This window comes from Myotis myotis, unplaced genomic scaffold (assembly GCF_014108235.1).
Source record: "Myotis myotis isolate mMyoMyo1 unplaced genomic scaffold, mMyoMyo1.p scaffold_m19_p_30, whole genome shotgun sequence".
NCBI classification, from domain to species: domain Eukaryota; kingdom Metazoa; phylum Chordata; class Mammalia; order Chiroptera; family Vespertilionidae; genus Myotis; species Myotis myotis.
The window spans coordinates 235,329-257,398 of record NW_023416336.1 but is presented as its reverse complement, the minus strand read 5'-3'; the positions used below and the strand labels follow the sequence as shown (position 1 = coordinate 257,398).

General features: G+C 37.7%; 1 protein-coding gene across 10 annotated transcripts in view; it reads left to right on the top strand.

Annotated features, from left to right (window-relative positions):
• Positions 1-22,070, top strand: part of REV1 (REV1 DNA directed polymerase) — a 101,846-nt gene that overhangs the window by 56,984 nt on the left and 22,792 nt on the right. For 3 of the 10 annotated variants that reach the window (XM_036302292.1, XM_036302294.1, XM_036302295.1), the window contains 6 exons: positions 1,603-2,309; positions 4,908-5,015; positions 7,059-7,175; positions 11,654-11,762; positions 16,914-17,042; positions 19,879-20,033. In XM_036302292.1, the coding sequence (XP_036158185.1) occupies positions 1,603-2,309; positions 4,908-5,015; positions 7,059-7,175; positions 11,654-11,762; positions 16,914-17,042; positions 19,879-20,033 (1,325 nt within the window). Of the gene's footprint in view, positions 1-1,602; positions 2,310-4,907; positions 5,016-7,058; positions 7,176-11,653; positions 11,763-13,776; positions 14,007-16,301; positions 16,425-16,913; positions 17,043-19,878; positions 20,034-22,070 lie in introns of those variants that run through there. The other 7 variants (XM_036302296.1, XM_036302298.1, XM_036302302.1 and 4 more) reach the window with 6 other exon arrangements.

The following is a 22,070-nucleotide window of genomic DNA, read 5'->3' as shown; positions in this document are numbered from 1 at the left end:
TGTAAATATCCACTTGTCTAGACTGAAAAACAAAAAGAATGTGTATTTGCAAGGTGTTTTCTGCTAATATATGCGTTTTTGTTGCATGTGTTGCTAGTAAAATATGAAGGATCTTATTTGTGACACAGAAAAATAGATGTTAAGCCTTTTCTAACTTCACTTTTGTTACTATAATCCTTGTTTTTCGGTATGTTCAATACATTTTACAAATGTCTTTGTAATTCTTTTGTGTGACATTTTGCTCCATAGCTTTCTCTTTATCTCAAAGGCAGACTTTCTCTGACATGTAACAGAATTAGACTTTTTTCCTTCCTCTTTTAATTGTTTTCAGTTGGTTTTCTTTTCCCCTTGCCACTGGCATGATAATTTGTGAGGTTGGACATACTCAGAGTTGGCTGTCCTATTCCATGAGATGATCAGCCTGAGCCTGAACCAGCCCAGAAATGGGTGGTAATGTTCTGTTGCATGCGGTTTTTCTGTGTATTCAGACTGTCATTACTAATATACCATGTTGGTATTAGGATGAGGGACTTTAGATTAAACCTGGTAATTCTGTGGTAATCTCACCTATGACTATGGCTCCCTTATCTGAAATCTGAATTGTAATTAGATTAACACTTTGGTTGTTTCTAAGAATGAATTATTGCTCGATAATTCAGGTTTTTGGGTTTTTTTACTTAGGTGATTCTTGAATGCAAATGAATTTTGTCTTTATTATAGAGCATTACCAAGCAAACATTAGAGGAGCCAGGATGTAAATTTAGCATAGTATTTGTCATTGGTCCTGCATTTATAAACTTGTTATCAGGAGACTTGGTCCAGATTACCTTGGACCACCTTGGTATCTAAATATGCTTTTTTATAAATGAAATGCCATTTTCCTCATTACTAGGGCAAGCGTCCTCATTTTTCTAGGTATAAGTCTTACTGAGCTAGCCATGCACATTGACCTGGTTCTTTCTTTTTTATCCATTTGTACAACAGTTGGCCCCATTAATGGATTAATGAATATGGTCTGTCAGGCTTGTCCTCAGTGGAACTAATACTGTCTGTCCTCAGTGTTGTAGCATATTGGATTTAATTTGCTGAAAAAATGCCTTACGTAAAACTGGAATTAAAAGGAGGAATTAAGAACTCAAAGTTTCTTACCTATTTTATGGGAGTTTGTTCATATTACAATAATTTAGGGAATATTTATTGACTGCCTAGTACATGCCAGACACTTTTACAAACTGGGTATTTAGAGCTTACAGATTCCATTTAATTTTTGGTAGGAAGCGTAGTTGAAAATAGTTTTTTGGATTTTTCTTAACTTTATAAGAATCCATTGTATGTCTTCTTTGGTGGTGTCTAAAGCTTAATAAAAACTAAAAGGCTGTGAATGTTCTAGAGTTTTCCTAGTTTTCTTGCTACTTTGGTTTAGCAAAAATTATCCTTTGTTGGAAGAAAAAGAATATAAAACTTGTGGCTTAATTTTTCAGTTTTTGGAGTCAGGGTTGGGGGTATCAAAGTGTGTATCACCAAGACAATATTTAAATGAAAAATTATTTTAGCTTGAAAGTAAGACATTATTAATTTAAGAACACTTTTTCCCTGCTTTAGAAATCACGTAATTAAGGAGCTTGAGACAGAAAAAGAAATCAAAGCCAATGGAATGAACAGTTGGAATGAAGAAGATGCAAGTAGTGATTTTAGTTTTGCGGAGCTGGAGCAGATCTTTCCAGAAAGGAAACAAAACGGGATTCCACCTCACAGAGACAGCCCTGCCATTTTCAATGGCCACACTCATAGCTCTAATGGTGCCTTAAAGATACAGGATTGCTGGGTGCCTGGAGGCAACAGTGTTGCCAGCAGGCTTTCTCCAGACTCTACCCAGAGGGAGGAGAAGGCTGAGAATAGCAGCACCGACTTCAGAGACTGCAGTGTGCAGCTGTCGCAACAAAGCACCAGGAACACAGATGCCGTGCGGAATCCACACAGAACTAATTCCTTCTCATTATCATCTTTGCACACTAACACTAAAATAAATGGTGCTCACTACTCCACTGTTCAGGGGCCTTCAAGCACAAAAAGCACTTCAGGACCTACTCTTAGCAAGGCAGCACCTTCAGTGCCATCCAGACCCTCAGACGGCAGTTTTATTTCAGACTTCTATTCTCGTTCAAGACTGCATCACATATCAACGTGGAAGTGTGAATTGACTGAGTTTGTCAATACCCTACAAAGACAAAGTAATGGTATCTTCCCAGGAAGGGAAAAGTTAAAAAAAATGAAAACAGGCAGGTCTGCCCTTGTTGTAACTGACACAGGTAGATACTAAAATTGTTTTCTTAATCAACAGCTTTTCTTGATCATTTTGTTCTTAAGCTATCATTGGTATGCTGATCAATACTAAGCTTAAAAGTCTTTGGCAACAGCAAGTTATATAGTTTACAGAAAGAATAATATTATAGAAAACTTATTTATTGGAATAATTTTTACAAAATTAGGTTTTAGTGTGGCTGATATTTTCTAGCTAATTTAAACAGTAACAAGGTTTTCAACATTCATTCATCATGTAGACATTACCAGTTGTTTAAGTTTTGAACTATGTAAAAGATAACGTATTATATTGAGTGCTTAAAGTCCTGTAAGAATGAATTAATTGGTTTGGTAAGAGTAACTGTTCATTTCTAAAAGCTTGCATCATAATGATTTTTAAATAATTAAATAACTTTGACATAGTTGTTATAATTGCAGTGGTAAACTTTTAGAAGGATTAAGTATTTTCACATATAAGTAGATCGGTTAATTGTAATTTTTTTATTTATCAAAATAACAAAACCAAAAATAATAAGCATATTTCTGTACCAGTTATTATAAATTAGTATCTGGTTTGAAGTTTTAGTTGCTTTTTACAGATTATACATCCCCTCCCGTTCCCCCCCTCCCCCCCAAGGGGAAGGGATCTCTGAGAACATCTACTATTACCCTTTAAGTTATAGCTGTGGAAACTGAGGTACAGAGAGAAGCTCATGGTTCTGCCCTAGAAAGTGAGGGAACTCTCTTTTTTTAATGTGTTTTGCTGGTTGATATATTCTTAAATGCTTTTTGTTATTTCTGAAATATTTCAGAATAATGTTACAGGTATTAGATTATCTTGACATCGTGCCTTGGCCTTGTAACCTAAAGGTCATTTAATTTTGAAAGCTTCAAAGAATTCATATGCATTAGTTACATGAATGGGAATAAAATGGGAAATTTTGTATGAAAGTACTCAATAGGTATTTGATATATGCATTCTGTACTACTTGAATATTTAAAACCATTATTTTGGGCTGTTTACATTGTTTATATAATACTTTAATGCAGCAGAATTAATATTGTTAAGATTTATAAGGCAATTTTGAAGGTAAAATAGAAGGTAGTAAGGAATTGTGTGGCTTTGGAGTTAGATGACATACTCTGACGCAACCCTAACTCTTACTCTCATGAAGCAAGACCATGGGCACATCAGTTCCCCTCTCTGAGTCTCAGTTTCCTCCCTGCAGTGGAATGCTATTCCATCATGCTCACCTGGTGGGGTTGGGAACTTAAGGAAGATAACACGAACAAAGGCTCAGTGCCTTGCATATAGAACAGTGGTTCTCAACCTTCTGGCCCTTTAAATACAGTTCCTCATGTTGTGACCCAGCCACAAAATTATTTTCACTGCTACTTCATAACTGTAATGTTGCTACTGTTAAGAATCGTAATGTAAATATCTGATATGCCGGATGGATTTAGGCGACCCCTGTGAAAGGGTCGTTCGACCGCTAAAGGAGTCGCGACCCACAGGTTGAGAACCGGTGATACAGAACTAGGTAAATGCGTTGCAGTCAGAATTTAGTAAATGGAGTGGCCTGAACCTTTTGGGCAGTAGATGTAAGTTTTTGGAAGCCTGTTGTGAAGAGAAACCTTCAGTACTAGTATTCTTTAATCCACCAGAGGAAAACTCCTTTTTGAGGCCAGAACTTTATATAATCTCAGGGGTCATATTTCCAAGGCTGCCCACCCTGCAGGGCTAGGGGAAAGGGTAGGGTGAGACTGATATGGAGGAAAGCTCTGGTTGTGGCTGGATTAGAGTTAAACTAACGCGATGGCCTCCCTGTTGCTCAGGATGATTAGAAGCCAGAGACCTTAGGAGAGAACACTCATATAAGCGTTAGAGCTGACTTTTGATAGTGTTTAAATGCAAGAGGAGAATTTATACATAGATTTTTGCTTCTTAAGTTATTTTTTTAAGTGTGTCTGTTTAGAACAACTTTATCGTGGCTTGAGGGCTCTGAATCAGACTTCATGGGATTGAATGCCAGCTCAGTCTCTTACTGGCTGTGTGACTTAATAAGCAAGTTATTATCTGTAAAATAAGGATAATAAGATTGCCTGTCTCATAGTGTTGAAATTCTCACATGTAAACCTCCTGCAACAGTGGTTGACACCTACCAAGCACTCATTAATAGCAGCAGTTTTTATTTTATCAAAGAATATTTGTAGACTACATTTGAAGTTACTGAGCTCTGTGTAACTAAGTATATAAAAACACCTTTATACAGTTTTATAAAATAGCACACAGAAATGTTAAGCATTAGACAAACTGTTAATTTGAGACTTTATTAGAATATACGCTAGGAAGAAAACATGGTATTTTCACAATTGATTTTAATTATTGGGAAGCTCAGTCTGTATCTGAACTACTTTTAGAGCTAAAGAAACTGAGATTTTCCTTTTCTTGAGGTGATAGAAATAATCTATAATATAATAGATTCTATATTTTTTAAGACTCCTACTTGTAAGCACTTAAAAATATAATTTGTAAAATTAACTAGACCTGTTACTTTTATATTAAAAATTAGTTTGGGTTTTGAACATTCTCTTTTTCCTTCTAGGAAATATGTCAGTATTGAGTTCACCCAGACATCAGAGCTGTATAATGCATGTTGATATGGATTGCTTCTTTGTATCAGTGGGTATACGAAATAGGCCAGATCTCAAAGGTCTGTATTCTTTTTTATGTTTTCAGAAACTTCATATGTTATTATAAATAAATATATATTCTAAGGATCACAAAATATCTATTTTTAAATATATTTTTATTGATTTCAGAAAGGAAGGGAGAGGGAGAGAAAAATAGAAATATCAGCCATGAGAGAGAATCATTGATTGGCTGCTTCCTGCACGCCCCCACCGGGGATCAAGCTTGCAGCCAGGGCACGTGCCCTGACCGGGAATGGAACCATGACCTCCTGGTTTATAGGTCGATGCTCAACCACTGAGCCATGCTGGGCCATAAAATATTTTTTAAGAAGTATTTCTAATTTTCCTTGGCAGAATCAATTCCTACTTCTAAATTTTCTGGACTCTGTTATCATGAGAAATATGTTTTTCTGCCTATAGAAATCAGGTCTTTAGGGAAGAACTCTTAAATTGAAGGCTCTGTCATCTTAGACGAGGGGTGGGCAAACTTTTTGACTCGAGGGCCACAATGGGTTCTTAAACTGGACTGGAGGGCCGGAACAAAAGCATGGATGGAGTGTTTGTGTGAACTAATATAAATTCAAAGTAAACATCATGACATAAAAGGGTAGGGTCTTTTTTTTCTTTTAGTTTTATTCATTTCAAACGGGCCGGATCCGGCCCGCAGGCCATAGTTTGCCCACGGCTGTCTTAGACTAATGTGGGCAGGGACCTGCATTGGGCATTTTCCATATTTTTATTTATATTTACTATTACTTTGTTAGTAAATGGGAATTTTTATGGTAGCATATGTCTTTAATACTTCCTCTTGAATAAATAACTATTCTGTACATAGTGAACATTCCAATTTTTTAATTGTAATTTTGTGTTACTGAATATCACTAAAATATGTTGTCATTTTGCAGTCTTTGTTTTAATTGAATTTCAAATATTTGTTAGCTAACCAATACTTTAAAATATACTTATTCTGGATTTTTCAGTGGTTCCTTCTGTGTCTGAGAGATGTAACATTTTCTTCGCAGAGTCAGTTCTGCCCTTATGGACAGCACAGAGCTACTGGGATTAATACCAGAGCTTTATTTTTGTCACAAGTAGTTGCTGCTTCACCTCTAAAAGGAGTATTTAAATGTTAAAAAATTGATTTAGCCGAAACCGGTTTGGCTCAGTGGGTAGAGCGTCGGCCTGCGGACTGAAAGGTCCCAGGTTCGATTCCGGTCAGGGGCATGTACCTAGGTTGCGGGCACATCCCCAGTAGGAGATGTGCAGGAGGCAGCTGATCGATGTTTCTCTCTCATCGATGTTTCTAACTCTCTATCTCTCTCCCTTCCTCTCTGTAAAAAATCAATAAAATATATATTTAAAAAAAAAAAATTGATTTAGCCCATTAGTGACTTCTTTATTATTGTTTATTAATTTTTGTTCTTACAACAAATGCGTCCAGTAAAATATGTGTGAAGTAATTATGCTGTAGTTTTAGAAGTTACAGTTATCTCATAACGTAACACACACATGCAGAAGTGATACTGAAACATTTTTATAAATAAACCAAAATAGGACTATATACTGAACATTTGATTAAATAGTAGGTGAGGTTGTGATTCCTCTGCATATATGTTGTGTCTCTTGCTGTAAAATTAGGTTTGTTTAGGTATTGCTGTTTTTCTGATATCGGAAATATTAAAAATCTAGATTAGTTAGTTCCTTCTCTCCTTAGCCCCTCCAGTCTGAACCTAGGATCTGAGTTGCCTGTTTTCCAACTGTAAGAAACCAAACAAAAACCATGGAAAGCTAGGTGATAATGTTGTTTTAAAGTTGAATAAATGCATCCAAATTGTCAGTAGTTTACTTTTTTGGGGTGTGCTGAGAAACTTAAATGATTTGTACATGGTGATTGATAATATTCAAAGATAATAATAGCTCCTTTATGGATTAATGCCTAAATAAAGCTAAAGAAAAAATGTCATGTTTTTTAAATCTTTGGAAAATTTTTCCTTTACATATTGTTAGTGTTCTTAACTTCCCTGTACTTAGATTTTAAAATAATTTAATTCTTTTCCTCCCAGGGAAACCCGTGGCTGTTACAAGTAACAGAGGCACAGGAAGGGCACCTCTACGTCCTGGAGCTAACCCCCAGTTGGAGTGGCAGTATTACCAGAATAAAATCCTGAAAGGCAAAGCAGGTACAAATCATGAGCTCTCTTTGAAGGCGTAGTGCTCCTGTTGAAGATTTCTGGCTTTTGCTGTTGGTATTGTCGTTACAGCAACAAAAGCAGTTGAATTAATTAGCCTTTTCATTCAAGTGCTCTAAGGTGTTAATGATTCCTTAAAGCAAAATTGAAATGTAATAATATCTATGACTGATTTATAGTTTTGCTTGGTTGAATTGGATGATGATATTTTCCTGGGACAGAGAGTGAAAAATGTTTTAAAAGTTGTGATTAGTTTGCTTTGTATAAATTTAGATTGGGGATAAAAATCATGGGCATTATTTTGTGGAAGCTGCTAGACTCGCAAGTTAATTGCTAGTTGTTTGATCACTGATTACAGTAAAGACGCTAAAGTTTATGCTGCTAAAGACTTGTATGAGGCAGTGAAGTAATATAGAGTAGGACTTTAGTTTACTGGAATAAGAAGATAAATATCAGCAATGATTCCTCATATCTTTGTTGAACCTATTTCATATTAGAAACATTTTCTTATCTCTCTGGCTTTTAAATTTTGGCTATTAATAAAATAAAAATCATAAATTTATCAAAATACTATTAAGATTTTCTTGTGGGTTTTTTTTTCTCCTGAGTATATTCCCTGAGAAGTATTTGCTTAGAAATTAAATTCTTTAACATTAATCAGTTTCTTCGTGGATGTTTGCAAAGCCAAAAAATGTTTTAGTTTGTCAAAAAAATTTTTGTTTGTCAGAAAAATGCTAGTGAGAAAGTAGTCAGAAATGAGCTGTACAGTGGAATGGAAAGTGTGCAGTTAAATTTCATCCCAATTATTTCAGGTCCCTAAATTTTCAGTTATGAAACCTTAGGTTTGTTTTAGCAGTGATCTCAATGAAATTAAGGCCATAGGAAAGCTAGTTGACATCACAAAGGCCTTTTTTTTTTATTAATCTTTTTTGTTGGTTGTGATTATCTGTTTACATGGTACAGGTATAAAAGAAAATAATTGTAGATACATACTAGTACATCTTTATGCTTCATGTGTGTCTGTACTTTCCAGATTACCTAAAGCTTTTCTCGGTCTTTAAATCTTTTAAGAGATTTTTAAGGTTCTGATATTTTGAGTGTCATGAGTAGATATTGAGGTAGTGAATATTTTGAGCTTATTGAGATTTAGTTGTATTGCGGTATTTGACAATATGGGCAGTTTCATAAGTATTGGTCGTATGGTTTTGTGGTTTTCTTTCTGTATTTTCTGTGTGGTATTAGAAACCAAGTAGCTTAAGGAAATGCACAACACTTGTCACATATTGGACATTAGTAAAAACTTACTGAATGAACGTTGAAAGAAGGAGAAATTATTATGTGCATACTAGTCAGTAACATCTCTCAGGTACTCAGTGCTCAGTTTCTGGGTAAAAAAGTGTTTGCCACACGCATTCTTATTTCCACAGTTTGCATCTGGAAGTTTGACCTTGTCAAGCAAGCTTTTCTTAGGAGTAGCTGAGAGCCAGTCCTCTTACTCTTTCCTTTCATTCACAAATGATCTGACCATAAACAGTTTGTTAACAAAACTTACTGTTACTGGTCTTCATCAGTTTAGCCACTGGATTTTCATGACATTGTAATGACCTTTTCTAATTCACATCCCTCCACCTCTTGTGTGGATGGTAAACTGGAAGGTAAATATTAGGAGAAATATTGAAATTTCACTTGCCTTTGAAAACTGTCAAAAATAGATTTTTTTTATCACTAGAAGAGATGAATATGATACTTTGTACTTTATATTCTTTCTCTTAACTTCATGTCATTCACTTTTGTGTTCTAAGCCTTTTGACCCATTAAGAGCTTACCAAAATATTTGTCACATATAAAATGGATAGATTGCCCTTTATTATGAAGTTTGGTTGCAACTAAGTTTGCACTTAGAACTTGTTACTTAGTACTTGTTTTATCAATGCCCTTGTTCCTCTTTCCTTTTTATTTCCTATCTTTCTCTGGGTCCTTATTAGATATGATACCAAATTGTAAAATTTTGAGGATAAAGTTAGGAATTAGAATCTTTGGCTTCTGCACACTAACCTTAAAAATAAATTCATTTCTAATGTTTTGACTTGTATGTCTAGGCAGAGTATTAGACCAAGTAGCATCTTTAGCCCTTTGTAAAAGCTTTATTTTCTTATTGGTCATATTCAGAAACTCTTGTCTAACAGTGTAAGCAGGACTCTCCATCGTGGCTTCCTTTGGTTAGCTGCCTCCTGAGCGATGCTCAGTGATGCCACTTCTCATTGATGACCCTCATTATCTGGAATCCCTTTATACTCGAGATATCATGGTTGGGCCTTTTTATCCCTCCCGGGATTCCATGATGCAGTGTTTCCTGTTCTTTCAACAACTTCAGTGTTCATTCTAAAGAACAACAGTTTTAAAATTCGTACTAGCCATAGATTTATTCTCAGCGATTTCTTTTTCACAGACTTGGGTCCTGGCCTCTGATTTCTCCAACCGTTCCTCCACATTCTCCATGTGCCCGTCTAGTTTGTCAAGTTTTGATGAGCAGTTCTCTACTTTGCCCTCCAGTGAGGACAGTGTGTCCCTGCATTTCCCCGAATCTCCCTTGAAGCAACTCACTCCGCTGGTGGAGGGATCCACGCACTCTGCTGCACTGTGGAAAAGGTCAGCCAGCCCAGCCAGGGGGAGCCCCAGGCGCTGCCTCTCAGGCAGGGCCTTGGGAGCGCAGGGACCTCAGATACTGTTCTCACCTCAAGCATGGTTTCTGTAATTCTTAAGACGGGTATCTTAGACTATTTAGCCTTTCAAATATAAGTCATCTAACTCCCCAACTTTTAATGCATAACTCATGGTTATACATTTGAAAAGCAGCTGGTTGTGGCTGTTCAAGCTTCAACTTTTTGTTATTGTTGTTTAGTTGTAGCCTCTTGAACTGTGATACAATCCTGAAATTCTCAAGGATTTTCAGCTTAGAGTAATGGACTATTAAAGCTGCTATGTAGTCTTCTAAGACGCTTCAGAAGTAGTCTGTTTTGCATTCTGTCCTTAATTTGTCATACTTTAACACATATTAGTCACAATATATCAGAAATCATAGCTCTAATTATATACTCTGCTGTTTTTATTTTTTATGTAAGTGGGATATGACCTCATTAAGATGCCAGTCCTCGGAGTTTGGTTTGCATTTATGCTTTGCGTGTATGGGTGCCGAATCCAGAAATGCTTATATGGGTTGTATAGTTTGTAAAAAGATGTTGACTACTGGAGTCAAACCAGCAACAGTTGTTTTAGCCCAGAAAGCCAGACACCTAGCCATGTTTTTCTGGTAGTGCTTTAACTTGGCTGATTTTTTTATGGAAATTATGTCTCTGAAAAAAGTCGAAGAGAAATGCTGAGTTTGAGTTGCGTTGCTACAATATACTCAGAATAGGTTTGTCTAGAATTAGCTGAAGTGGTGTATATTGGTCTGGTTTTACTAACTAATGGTATTTTTGTTCATAATAGAACTATAGCTGAGACTGTTTTTAGAATGATGTTTTTAAAGCATATTCTTCTTGGAGCCTATAGCATTATCCAAGACTGTAACTAAAGCTGTGTTTTCATCTGTTTCTCAGTTATGAGGGAGGCCAAAGGTGGTCCAAAGGAAGTGAAGTGCCTGTAGTTCGCAGACTCTTATACTTGTGTGTGAAGCAGGCAGTTTGGTTTGGATAGGAAGAGATACTGGTGAGCTGTACTATTTAGGCTAGAGTTGCCTTCCATGAAGCAGTTGATATTCTGACCACACTTAATGTTTAATTGAACCTGCATTGTTAAATCAAAAGTAGAATTTTCTGGAAGGGGGGATAATGTGAAGCTCTTTTACCTGACATATGTTCAAAAGAAAAGTCTTAAATTTAGGGTGAAATTTTTTTATGGTATATGACCTACTAAATTATTGTTTGATCAAATGACTTGTAGGAATTTGATCTTTGTTGAACATGTTAATTAGTTTTTAAGTATTGCAGTTCTTTTAGGAAACAGCAAAGAACATTTAGAGAGGTTTATATTTTCCCTTAACTGTTTCCCATGAGAGAGCGCTAATTAATCCTCTGAGGCTATAGGAGGGGTTCATCATCCTGATCACCTTTCATCCTTGTCCATCCAAGAGACTGGGTTCAGGGGATATTTCATACTTAGCTTTTGATCATTTTTTACAAAGTGTTATTAAAACAGAATACTTTCCATTTATTCCAAGCTTTTATCTGTCTGCTAGTAGAAAACTTAATGGAAACAAACCATTTTAGAATTACAGATTTCCTTTTATTAAATAAGATAAATACCAATGGGGATAAACTATATTTGGAGTTTGCTCAACTTATATATACATTTGTTTTTTATTTATAAATTTATTTGTATAAGAAAGGAATGAAAAATACATTTCTTGAATAGAAGTTAAGGAAAACCAGTTTTTAACATATAATCATTAAATTTTATTATTTTTAAAGCAGATATACCAGATTCATCACTGTGGGAGAATCAAGATTCTGCGCATACTAATGGAATTGATTCTGTCTTGTCGAAGGCTGAAATTGCATCTTGCAGTTATGAAGCCAGGTATGTGAAAATTAACTGTGTTATAATATTTAGGAATGGTTTAATTGTACTTAATTATTTTCATATAATCTTTGGAAGTGGATTCAGACATGCTAGTCAGGCCTGTGATTTAAAAATATACAGACATGTATGGAAAGAAATGGTTCTAGCCTTAATTCTTTCCATTTCTTCCCCCCTCCCCCGCACCTTACAAATGTAGATTTCTTTTTGTTGTTGTTGTTGATCCTCACCCTAGGACAGGGGTCCTCAAACTAAGGCCCCGCAGGCCACATGCAAATACAAATATTATATTTGTTCCCGTTTTGTTTTTTTACTTCAAAATAAGATATGTGCAGTGTGCATAGGAATTTGTTCATAGTTTTTTTTTAAACTATAGTCCGGCCCTCCAACAGTCTGAGGGACGGTGAACTGGCCCCCTGTTTAAAAAGTTTGAGGACCCCTGCCCTAGGATATATTTTTCCCATTGATTTTTGATTTTTTTTTTAGAGAGAGAGAGAGTGGAAGGAAAGGGGAGACACAGAGAAACATCAATTGGTTGCTTCCCTTACATGCCCCAACCAGGCATGTACCTCAGTTGCAGGCCGGGGATTGAGCCTGCAACCGAGGTACATGCCCTAGACTGGAATCGAACCTGTGACCATTCAGTCCACGGGCCAACGCTCTAACTGAGGAAAACCAGCTAGGGCTGTAGAAGACTTTTGATAAATAGTTTCCTGAGGAACCCATAAGTTCTACAGTGGAAATCAAAAGAAATTGGACACTAATTTTTTAAACCATTGTCTTCTGAAGAATGGAATTAAAGAATTAGATACTTTTGAATGGGAGAGGCTGTAGTGTTCATCTACTGTCATCATTCCTTTAACAGCTAAGAAAAATCCTTTATGATATTAACCCTTAATACTCAGTTTCTTTTAAAAATTACGTTAAAACTTGATTGCCTATTAAGTTAAAAATAAATAATTCCATACTGGCCTACCCAATAATCTCACTTATAATTGCAGTGTTGTCTACTTGTTACCACCAGCTTCGTGGATCTTTATCTTATAGTAAGCTTATACCTTAATTACTGTTGGCTGTCTTAATATAAGAAGAAACAGACATATTATATATGTTTCTCATACTTAAAAAAAATCAGTCATTTAAAAATCTATTATAATAGTTGTGAAAGTAGAAGGAGTAACAATGAATTAATTAAAAAGAGCAGTCTTTTTTTTTTCTTACAACTAAACACGGACATTTTTACCTTTATAACAGCAGGCCTTTACACATTGTTGGCAAGTGTTAAAGTATTTAATTTAAAATTTATAAAAACAGTCTTACATCAATTATATTTTTCAGTATTTTATTTATTTTTTTGAGAGAGAAGTAGGTAGCATCTTGTGGCTTTGTCATTCATACTTTTTTAAAAATTGAGATATAATTTCAGGTATACATAATGATTCGATATATGTAACATATTTCAGTCTCAATTAAAAGTTGGGGTTATTTAAGCAAGTCTAATCTGAACAAAAATTTTCAACTCAACGTCATCTAACCAAAATAGTTTATTTAAAATTTTCCAATTGTTTTATAAGAGGATATTTAAGGAAAAAGCATCATCTGTGTATAATTATAAAATATTTTAAAGTATTTTCCACTTGTGACATGTCAAACTTTTACTCCTAAACTAACTTTGCCTTTGATGACAAAATTGTTTTAATTTATTTCATTGTTTGTTGATAATGTAACTGAGTTAAAACTTATTTTAGTAAAAAAATAATTGTCGACTACCGATGCCTTTTGGACTAGTCTTAGTCTATTTGTTAGCAGAGGCAAGTTAGAGCTGATCTCATGTTGTGCCCAATAGGCTGGTGTTTTTCTCCCCGACTGAGTTATTGAACAGTGACTTGTGCTTCTGATGGCTGACAGTTGTGTCCCATATCTGGAGGGTGTGATGAAGCCCAGATACTCTCTCAGACTTTGGGTTTTGCTGGTTGATGAAGTGAAAGCTCCACCTTTCTGTGCTCCTCTTTAGGATCTCTCTTCTCACTCTGTGTCCCCAAGCTGAATGCTGGATTGGCTGCTGAGGCTGCCTCCAAAGTAGAAGTGTTCCAGCTCCTGGTGGGTCTGGATCTCCAGAGCCACACTTGTGTCTAGATTCCAGGCTTCTGTTGGGGTTTGGATGGTGCACCTGTATCACAGATGGTGGTTGTCAAGCTGAGTTATTACAGAACAATTGGGCTCGTGGTGTATGAGGGCCAAATGGTATGTAGCAAGCCATTTAAATGCCACTTAAATGGCAAATGTTTATTTTAAGGAGGTGCAGAAATGATGAACATGAATTTGAGTTTAAGTTGGGGAAAAACCCACAAAAACCACAATAGTGGAGTTTTGGTCTTTTAATTATAATTTTCCATTTTCTAGATGGCTCATTGCTAATGAAGGTCTCCAGAAAACAATTTTTGGATACCCTTTTGTTGTGGCTATCGAATAGTTATGTTTTCTTTAAGTGGGAAGATTTTTAAAATAATATATTCACAATTATATCAGAGGTATTTCTAGGTTGGGAGTGGAGACTGGACTTGTGGGGATGGTTAGCCCAGCTTTGTGCATTGATGAGTTTTCAGTAGACAGATTAATAATGGAGTTAGCAAAGGATGGAATGTGAACACCAGCTGGTGGAAGTTACAGAAAGGAGGCTGTGTGAATGTAGGTCAGAATATGCATTTATTGTTAGTAGTTTTACCCATACTTACTGAAAGAACACGCTTTGTCTATAAGTGAGAAGGTAGATATGTAGATGAATAGATGATATACAGATACCCTAGAATCATAGATTTTTAAGATCAGATAATTTTTAAACCTGCTTTTATGGGCTTTTGTAAGGACCCTTTGCTCTTCTCAGCGACATAGATGTCTTTTGTATACTAAATCGACCATGGAAATGACTTAGTGGTTAATTTTTTTATATTGTCTATCCAACATCAAAAATAATTGTCTGAGCGTAGCATGTGACCAGAAAGAGCATGATCTCTGCTGCATGAACTGGGAACAGCTGTTTCTGCCACACACACTCAGGAAGTATTGGTGTGTACCCTGCATGGGACTTCAGCGGGAGGAATAAGAAAGAAGTCATTGTAGTGGAGAGTAACTTTAGACTGTTTCGTAATTGTCTACTCAGTTATTCTACGTGAAACAAATCTCATTTCTCAACCATCTACTCAAGGTATTTTGCTTCCCTTGGTTATGGAAACCTCTTGGTTTTCCTTTTTTGTTTGTAGCGTCCTTACAGTGTCCAGTGGCTCCTAAACACTTGTCTCAGGATGTGCATTTGCACGAGTACATGAGGAGCTGTATTCTATTTTTCTAAGTGTTATGCCCTGAACATTTTGTATAAGTGAAAATTTTGAAAAGGAAATTATTGTAAATCTAAAAATATGATGTTTATAGGAATTATGTAACACATTTCTTTAAAAATGAATAATTACTTTTGTAAGTTTAGCTTTTACATGCTGAACCTATATACCTAGCATTGGAAATATTTTACACTATTGGGTAAAATATTTGCATTTCTAAATATTATGGCAAAAGTAGGTTTACAGGTGTTCATATGGAAAATATTATAATAAGTGATAATAATACGAGAATAAACTCGTTTGATGTACTCACAACTGCACACCTACTTTTTGTTTTTAATATATTCTTATTGATTTCAGAGAGGAGGGGAGAGGGAGATAGAAATATCAACGAAGAGAGAGAATCATTGATCAGCTGCCTCCTGCACGCCCCCTCACCGGAAATGGAGCCCACAGGCGGGGCTGTACACCTACTTTTGCCCCACCCCTGTATATATACTGCCCTACCGTACTAATGAAGACCCATTGATTATATCCATTCTTGGGGGGATGAAGGCAGGCATCCTCATGATCTTCCTGAGGCTAGTTTCATTCATGTTTCTTATCTACCACCTTCCAAAATGCCTGAGACATAAAATTTTGTGAAATGAATAAAATAATTTGTTTTACCTTCTGTTTTGTCTGTCATCACTTCCTTTATGGTCATTTTTTCTTTCTGTTAGATCTTTCTCATTTATTAGGGGCTTTGCAGTTAGATAATTATAACTGTTTTTGAATATATGAGAAATGCATGTGATTTTGCATTTTTTTCTGAGTAAGTTGGAGGATTCTTTTTTTTCTTGGCTTTCACTGTTGGTCTCAGATGGGAGGATGCCAGAGGCCTCTCAGTAATTAAAGACTACGTTTCTTAAAACAGGGCACACGCCATACTAAGTAAGCACTTAGTAAATATTTATTGAATGTATGTATAGAATAACCACTTGATGTATTTCCATAGGAGTATATAATCTGGTGAAAACATTGCTCATTATTTTGCTTGTGTTTTTACCTTTTTTTCTTGATTCATTATAGAGTAGTAAAATGGAATTTTACTAATTATGTATAAGTCCACAGTTATACTTTTGTGCTGAATGCTCCAGATATCAAAGGTAGTGTGGGGCATTGAGGCACACAACAAGATGTAAAATTTACCATTTTCAATTAGATCCCTCAAAGTGCTAGAACCCTGGCTCCTGCCCAGACTGATGTCCTGCCATACACAGTGCTGTTGGCATCTCAGCCACTGTGGAGGCACCTGCGGAGCTTGGAATTGGTCAGTGGGAACCGGGTGGTAGTGGGACGGGTACATTTTGTCTGCTTGTCACATAGCGCTGCTTTGTATAGTCTTTTGTTTATATTTTGTCTTTGGGGGATGAGTCCTGGCCAAATGGTTCCCGTGTCAGGAAGAAAGCCTCTCTTGGATTCCTGCTCCCTGTGGTTGAGATATCTCCAGCACAGGAAGCTGGCATCTGCAAAGGAGCCAAAGGTGTGAGTCTTAGGAGAAATCTCCCATTGCAGGCAGGAGACAAACATTGTGATAACATATTTTGGCACATCTCCATGTGTCATTCACACTAATCAGACAATTGTGGAATTCTCCTTTGGGGGGAAGACAAACCTGAAGGTTTTTTATGTTTATTTTTATCCCTAATGAGAATGGAGTTAAATGAAAATTAGTGTATTATTGGCTTGGGATATGGTATCACGTATTTGATACTTTATTTTGCATTTAATATTTTTTAGTATAACTTCCATTATGTCTTTTTTTTCTCTCTAGACAAGTTGGTATTAAGAATGGAATGTTTTTTGGGTACGCTAAACAACTTTGTCCTAATCTTCAAGCTGTTCCATATGATTTTCATGCATATAAGGAAGTTGCACGCACGATGTATGAGACATTGGCAAGGTATAGTATGTGATATTGTCACTGTGTGTCTGTCCTGCTTCTTCTATCTGATATTAAAGAGTCCTGTTGCTTTCAGATGATCAGAGTTGTGGTTTTTTTTCTTAATATACTTTTATTGATTTCAGAGATGAAGGGAGACTCTAGGAGAAAGAGATAGAAACATCAATCATGAGAGAGAATCATTGATTGGCTGCCTCCTGCACTCCCCCTACTGGGGATGGATCCCGCAACCAGGGCATGTGCCCTGACTGGGAATGGAACCGTGACCTCCTGGTTCATAGGTCAATGCTCACCCACTGAACCATGCTGCAGGGCTGTTCGTTGCTTTTGATAGACTTTTTTTCTCTCAGGAACCCTTTCCTCAGCATTCCAGTATGGCAGCCTGTCCTCCTTTCTTTGGGCAGATCCAGTAATCGGTAGTTCCATCTTTTTGTGCTGCTGAACTTGGTCAGAATCTGATTTTATATGTATACTAGAGGTCAGCCCTCGCAGCTCCGGCGTCGTCTGGAAAGATGTCCAATCTAATTAGCATATTACGCTTTTATTAGTATAGATAACTTGTAGTCAGTGGTTCTAGTTTTCTTTCCATGCAACCAGACAAATGAAGGAAAGGAATTTTTAACCCCTTGAGTGCCGGGGAGTGCGATCGCGCTCCTCCTGTCTTTCGCCAAAAGTGCCCAGAGCGCTATCAAAGCTTCGAAATGGCATCCAGTTCTAAGTCTGCTTTTATTAGTGATGATGATATTGCTAGATATGTCAATGTAGTAAAGGTTTCCTTAAGTTTTGGAATATGTAACTTCATTTACTTGCGATTCATAATTTTTTTCCTAAACTGCTGTAAAATCAGCAAAAATGCCTTGGCAATTTTAGCATAGTTCCCAGGATATTGGTTGGCACTCAGAGGGTTAAACCTGGTTATTCCCTTTTAATACATTGGAATTATTGTTTTGTTTAAAATTAGAATTGATGGTGAACAAGTAGAGACTCTGTAAAGCCCTTTGTCTTCTAAAATTAGTAGATATGCCATAGTTAGTTTCTGTAAAAGTTAGTTTTAGTAATAGTTTCAAGGTGCTTGATTAGTTGGCTTGAGAAAAGGTGATTAATTTTTAAAATGTTTACAGTGTAGGTATATTTAATATCAATTAAGAACTCAAAATTTAAAATAAGTATATGCCAGACCATGTGTACTCGAGAGCAGAAATCAGCACATTTGTCTGTAATGATTGTGTAGGTCTGTGTCCCAGCCACTCACCTCCTGTTTAGTGTGAAAGCAGCCCCAGATGTTATCTTATTCCACTACATTTTATTATCAAAACAGCCATCTGGACAGTGGGCCAGGGTGTGCCGACCCCTTGAGCTGTGTGGGTGTTCTAGGAGATAGACATTTGGCCTCTGTTCGCCTCTTCCTTGACTTTCATATGCATTATTTTGAATTCCTATTTATTGAGTATCTATTTATATGGACAGCTGTTGATGCTGCTAGTCCTTCAGAGAAGAATATGGTCCAATCTCTTACTTTGTGGGAGCTTGCTTAGCAGGAGCGAAAATATAAAGGGGCAGATGAAGTTGTCTGGCATCAGTATGTATGCCTGAGTGCTGACTGATGAGCCCCAGGTGTAATCACAGCTGTCCTTAAAACCCAAATGCAGGAACATTGGTATTGCCTAGTGAAAGGTGTGCTTTTTAAATCCTGTTCTGAAGCTGTCAGTGCTAGTGTCCGAATGAGGGCTGGGAGTGGCTGACTCAGCTAAGTAGTGGTCCTCATGTGCTCTGGGTCCCAGAGCCAACTGCCAGCCATGCATGTATTAGTCCTGATAGAATTTTAGTCTGTTGAGACATTTTCAGTGGCATGTGGCTATTCTTTCGGGGAGGAAAAATCCGTGATACTCTCCTACCGCCCTTTGGAAATCTTGCCTTAGCTTCCTAGTCACCATGCCTCAGGGCAGCTTTCACTCTGAACAGGTTCTTCAAGTCAAGCACGCCCTTCTGCTCTTACAGATGCCACCTTTTATTTAGGCATAAACAAAACACTCATTCATTCTTGAATGGATACAGACACTTAGTCTGACGTGTTGTGTTGCCTACAGTAAGGTGTAGGTGAAGGATGAGGCCTATGCCTCCTAGTGTACATTACCAAGTGGGCTCCTGAAGATACATTTTGGTCCTAAGGCCTCTGCTTGCCTCTCACTCGTGGTCCATGTATTTAATTAGCATTGGAGCACATGGCAATGCTCCTCTCCCTTTTATCTTCTCTAGATAGTTAAAACAAGCTTTTGTGTGTGGATACTTCATAACCAAAAACAAAAACTTAAAGTAGCTCTCATGCTGGGAATGTAGACGGTGTCCTTTTAGATGGGCATTTCGGGTGATTGGCCATTGTATGTTGTGTCTCGGGCCTGCTACTGTGAATGGTATGGAATTGTGGCATTTTTGTTTAGGGCAGCATTGATTACTTATTTGACAGATATATGATTTTTCTATTCTTTAGGAATTCTGGTAAACCATGTCTGAAAATTTTTTAGATTAAATGTTGACAGTTCTAACACACCTACTACTTTTCAACTATTCAGAGGTTTATAAAGGTGTTCTGAGTATAGAGAATGGAACTGGAATGATAATTCCTGCTGTTTTTTGGTAGATGATATGGAAAGAGAAAACACTAATTAATTAACTTTGCACTTGGGCCAGTTTAATGAAAATGCTAATATATTTTTTATCATCTTAAGTCTTGTAAGGAAGTGTTGGAGGGGGTACCATGGAAAGACTGTATTTTCCACGTTTGTGGTGATGGATGCAGTTGTAGCTGTGCCTCATTGCCTGTGCTTTGTGTTGACAGCTATACGCACAACATCGAAGCAGTCAGCTGTGATGAAGCGCTGGTGGACATCACTGAGATCCTTGCGGAGACCAAGCTTACTCCTGATGAATTTGCAAGCGCTGTCCGCATGGAAATCAAAGACCAGACTCACTGTGCTGCCTCTGTTGGGATTGGTTAGGATCTAGCTTCTCTCCTATTGTTCACTTTACTCAAAGTATTACTTTGGATCACTTAATTTTTAGGAGTGAATTTTGGGTTTTGTTTTTATTACCTTCCTGCGTAGGCCTCTTCCAAAACAATTCTTATCATTGCTCACAGTTGTCCAGTACATGAGATCAAAGTGTGGGAAGTGCAAGTCAGTGGTTGACAATATCTGTGGAGTAACCAAGTTGGAGCATTTCTCACCTGCTCTTCAGAAATGGGAGAATTGAAGTCCGTATGTGTGAACAGCGTACTTTTTGTCAAGTGTGGACAGAAGCCATGTTTGCAGCAGGGTGGTGAGGGTGCGGAGTTCAGTGTGAAGTTCCAGGCCTGTTGTAATCAGTTACTTTCTGAACTCCAGCCTCCTGGACTGTGCGGCCATCCTGTCTCCACTCGCAGTTCCAGGCATCGCCTCGTGATGGTGCCCTCAGCGACGGTCTCGTCTCTCACCCATTGCCTGGTTGATCTTACGTCTTGCCCTTGGTTTCCTCGTTAACTCCCACCATTTATCCTTTGTGGACTTGTCTGCTGTGCCCTCTGGAACCCTCTCTCTCCATACCTAACCTTCCCTGAGCGACCTTCTCCATTCAGAACCTCCTCAGCACCTCTCTTCTTGCCCTTCTCTCAAGTGGATCTAGTTTGTCCCTGCCATGCTCTGTGCCACACACTTGAGAGGGAGGGACAGCTTCCTCTTGGCTTCACTGTCACTTTCAGTCATGACTTCTCCATTCTCATTCAAATACCCTTCTTCCTCTGAAGTTCCTGTCTCATTTGTACCGGTGGCCTTTTAATTTATGCAGATAAAAGAGCCAGTCCTAGTGAAGGAAGATTTTTATGGCTTCATTTCCCGAGAGGACCAGAGGGCATGCCATACCATGCAGGACCGTGGGGGGATGAGAGGGAGCACCAGAGCTCGGTGGGGAGGAGGAAGCAGGAGTGAGAGGAATCCTAGTCCTGAGTCTTTACTGGGGTTTCTTTAGGAAAGGCCGGCCGGGCAGAGCAAGAGTAAACAGCTCAGGATTGGCTACTCTGGGTACTTCCAGTGGCCTTAGGGCTATAAGGGTGGTCTCTGGTGGCCTGTACCTGGCTCTGGGATGAGGGAGAGCAGGAGCATATTGGCTTTGTGTGTGAGTTGGATAAGGAAATGGGTGGGGTGGCTGGCTGGCCTTGGAAGGCATGTTCGCTAGGAAGTGTTTACTCTTTAGAAATTAGCTAGCCTCAGGAGGGCAGTCTGTCACTGCCCAGCAAGATTTTTAATGTGTCAAAACAGCATAAGATACAGAGAGTAAAACAATGTCCACACTTGACAATACATTCATTGCATCCCTCTATTAATAGCTGGCCTGCCTGGTGTTTGGCCTGCAGGTCCTTCTCATCTTTCACTTAGGGCTCACCTTGTGCAATTCCGATCAGGCACAAGCTTTGGTGTGCTTTTTATTGGACGTATTTTTAACGTACAAGTATGACGATATGAAAAATTCTTTCAAAAAAACCAAAAAATTCTTTCAAATTCAAGCACATAATTAAAACAAAATTCCCACATGATATTTCCTCTCCTCAGCCCCCTTTTCTTCTTTAGAACTCACCATATTTATCATTTTGGTGTGACTTTTCTAGGACATTTTCTCTTCCTGAATATCTGTTTACCCTGGGAAACACATGGATTTTATAGGCGTCTACCCTAAAATTAAGACGTGTGCTTTCTATAAGCCTCCCATCATTTTTGGAGGTGCCATTTTTCACATACAAGTTCACCTGACATGTTGTTTCTCAGGTCCCTGGCACCTTTGCAGGAGCCTTTCCTTTGCTCTGCTCTGGGTTCGTGTTCACAGCCACACCCGGGGCCTCACTGCCAGGGTCCATCTTGTTTCTAAGTCTCTCATGTCCTCAGTTTCTACTATACGTGTCCTGATTGTAGAGTGAGACTTCTGGTTCTTTGGCTTTCTTTTTCCCAAGTCCAATAGAGTTCATTTGGCCTGATTGTCCTGCCTAGCCTGGATCTGCTGGTT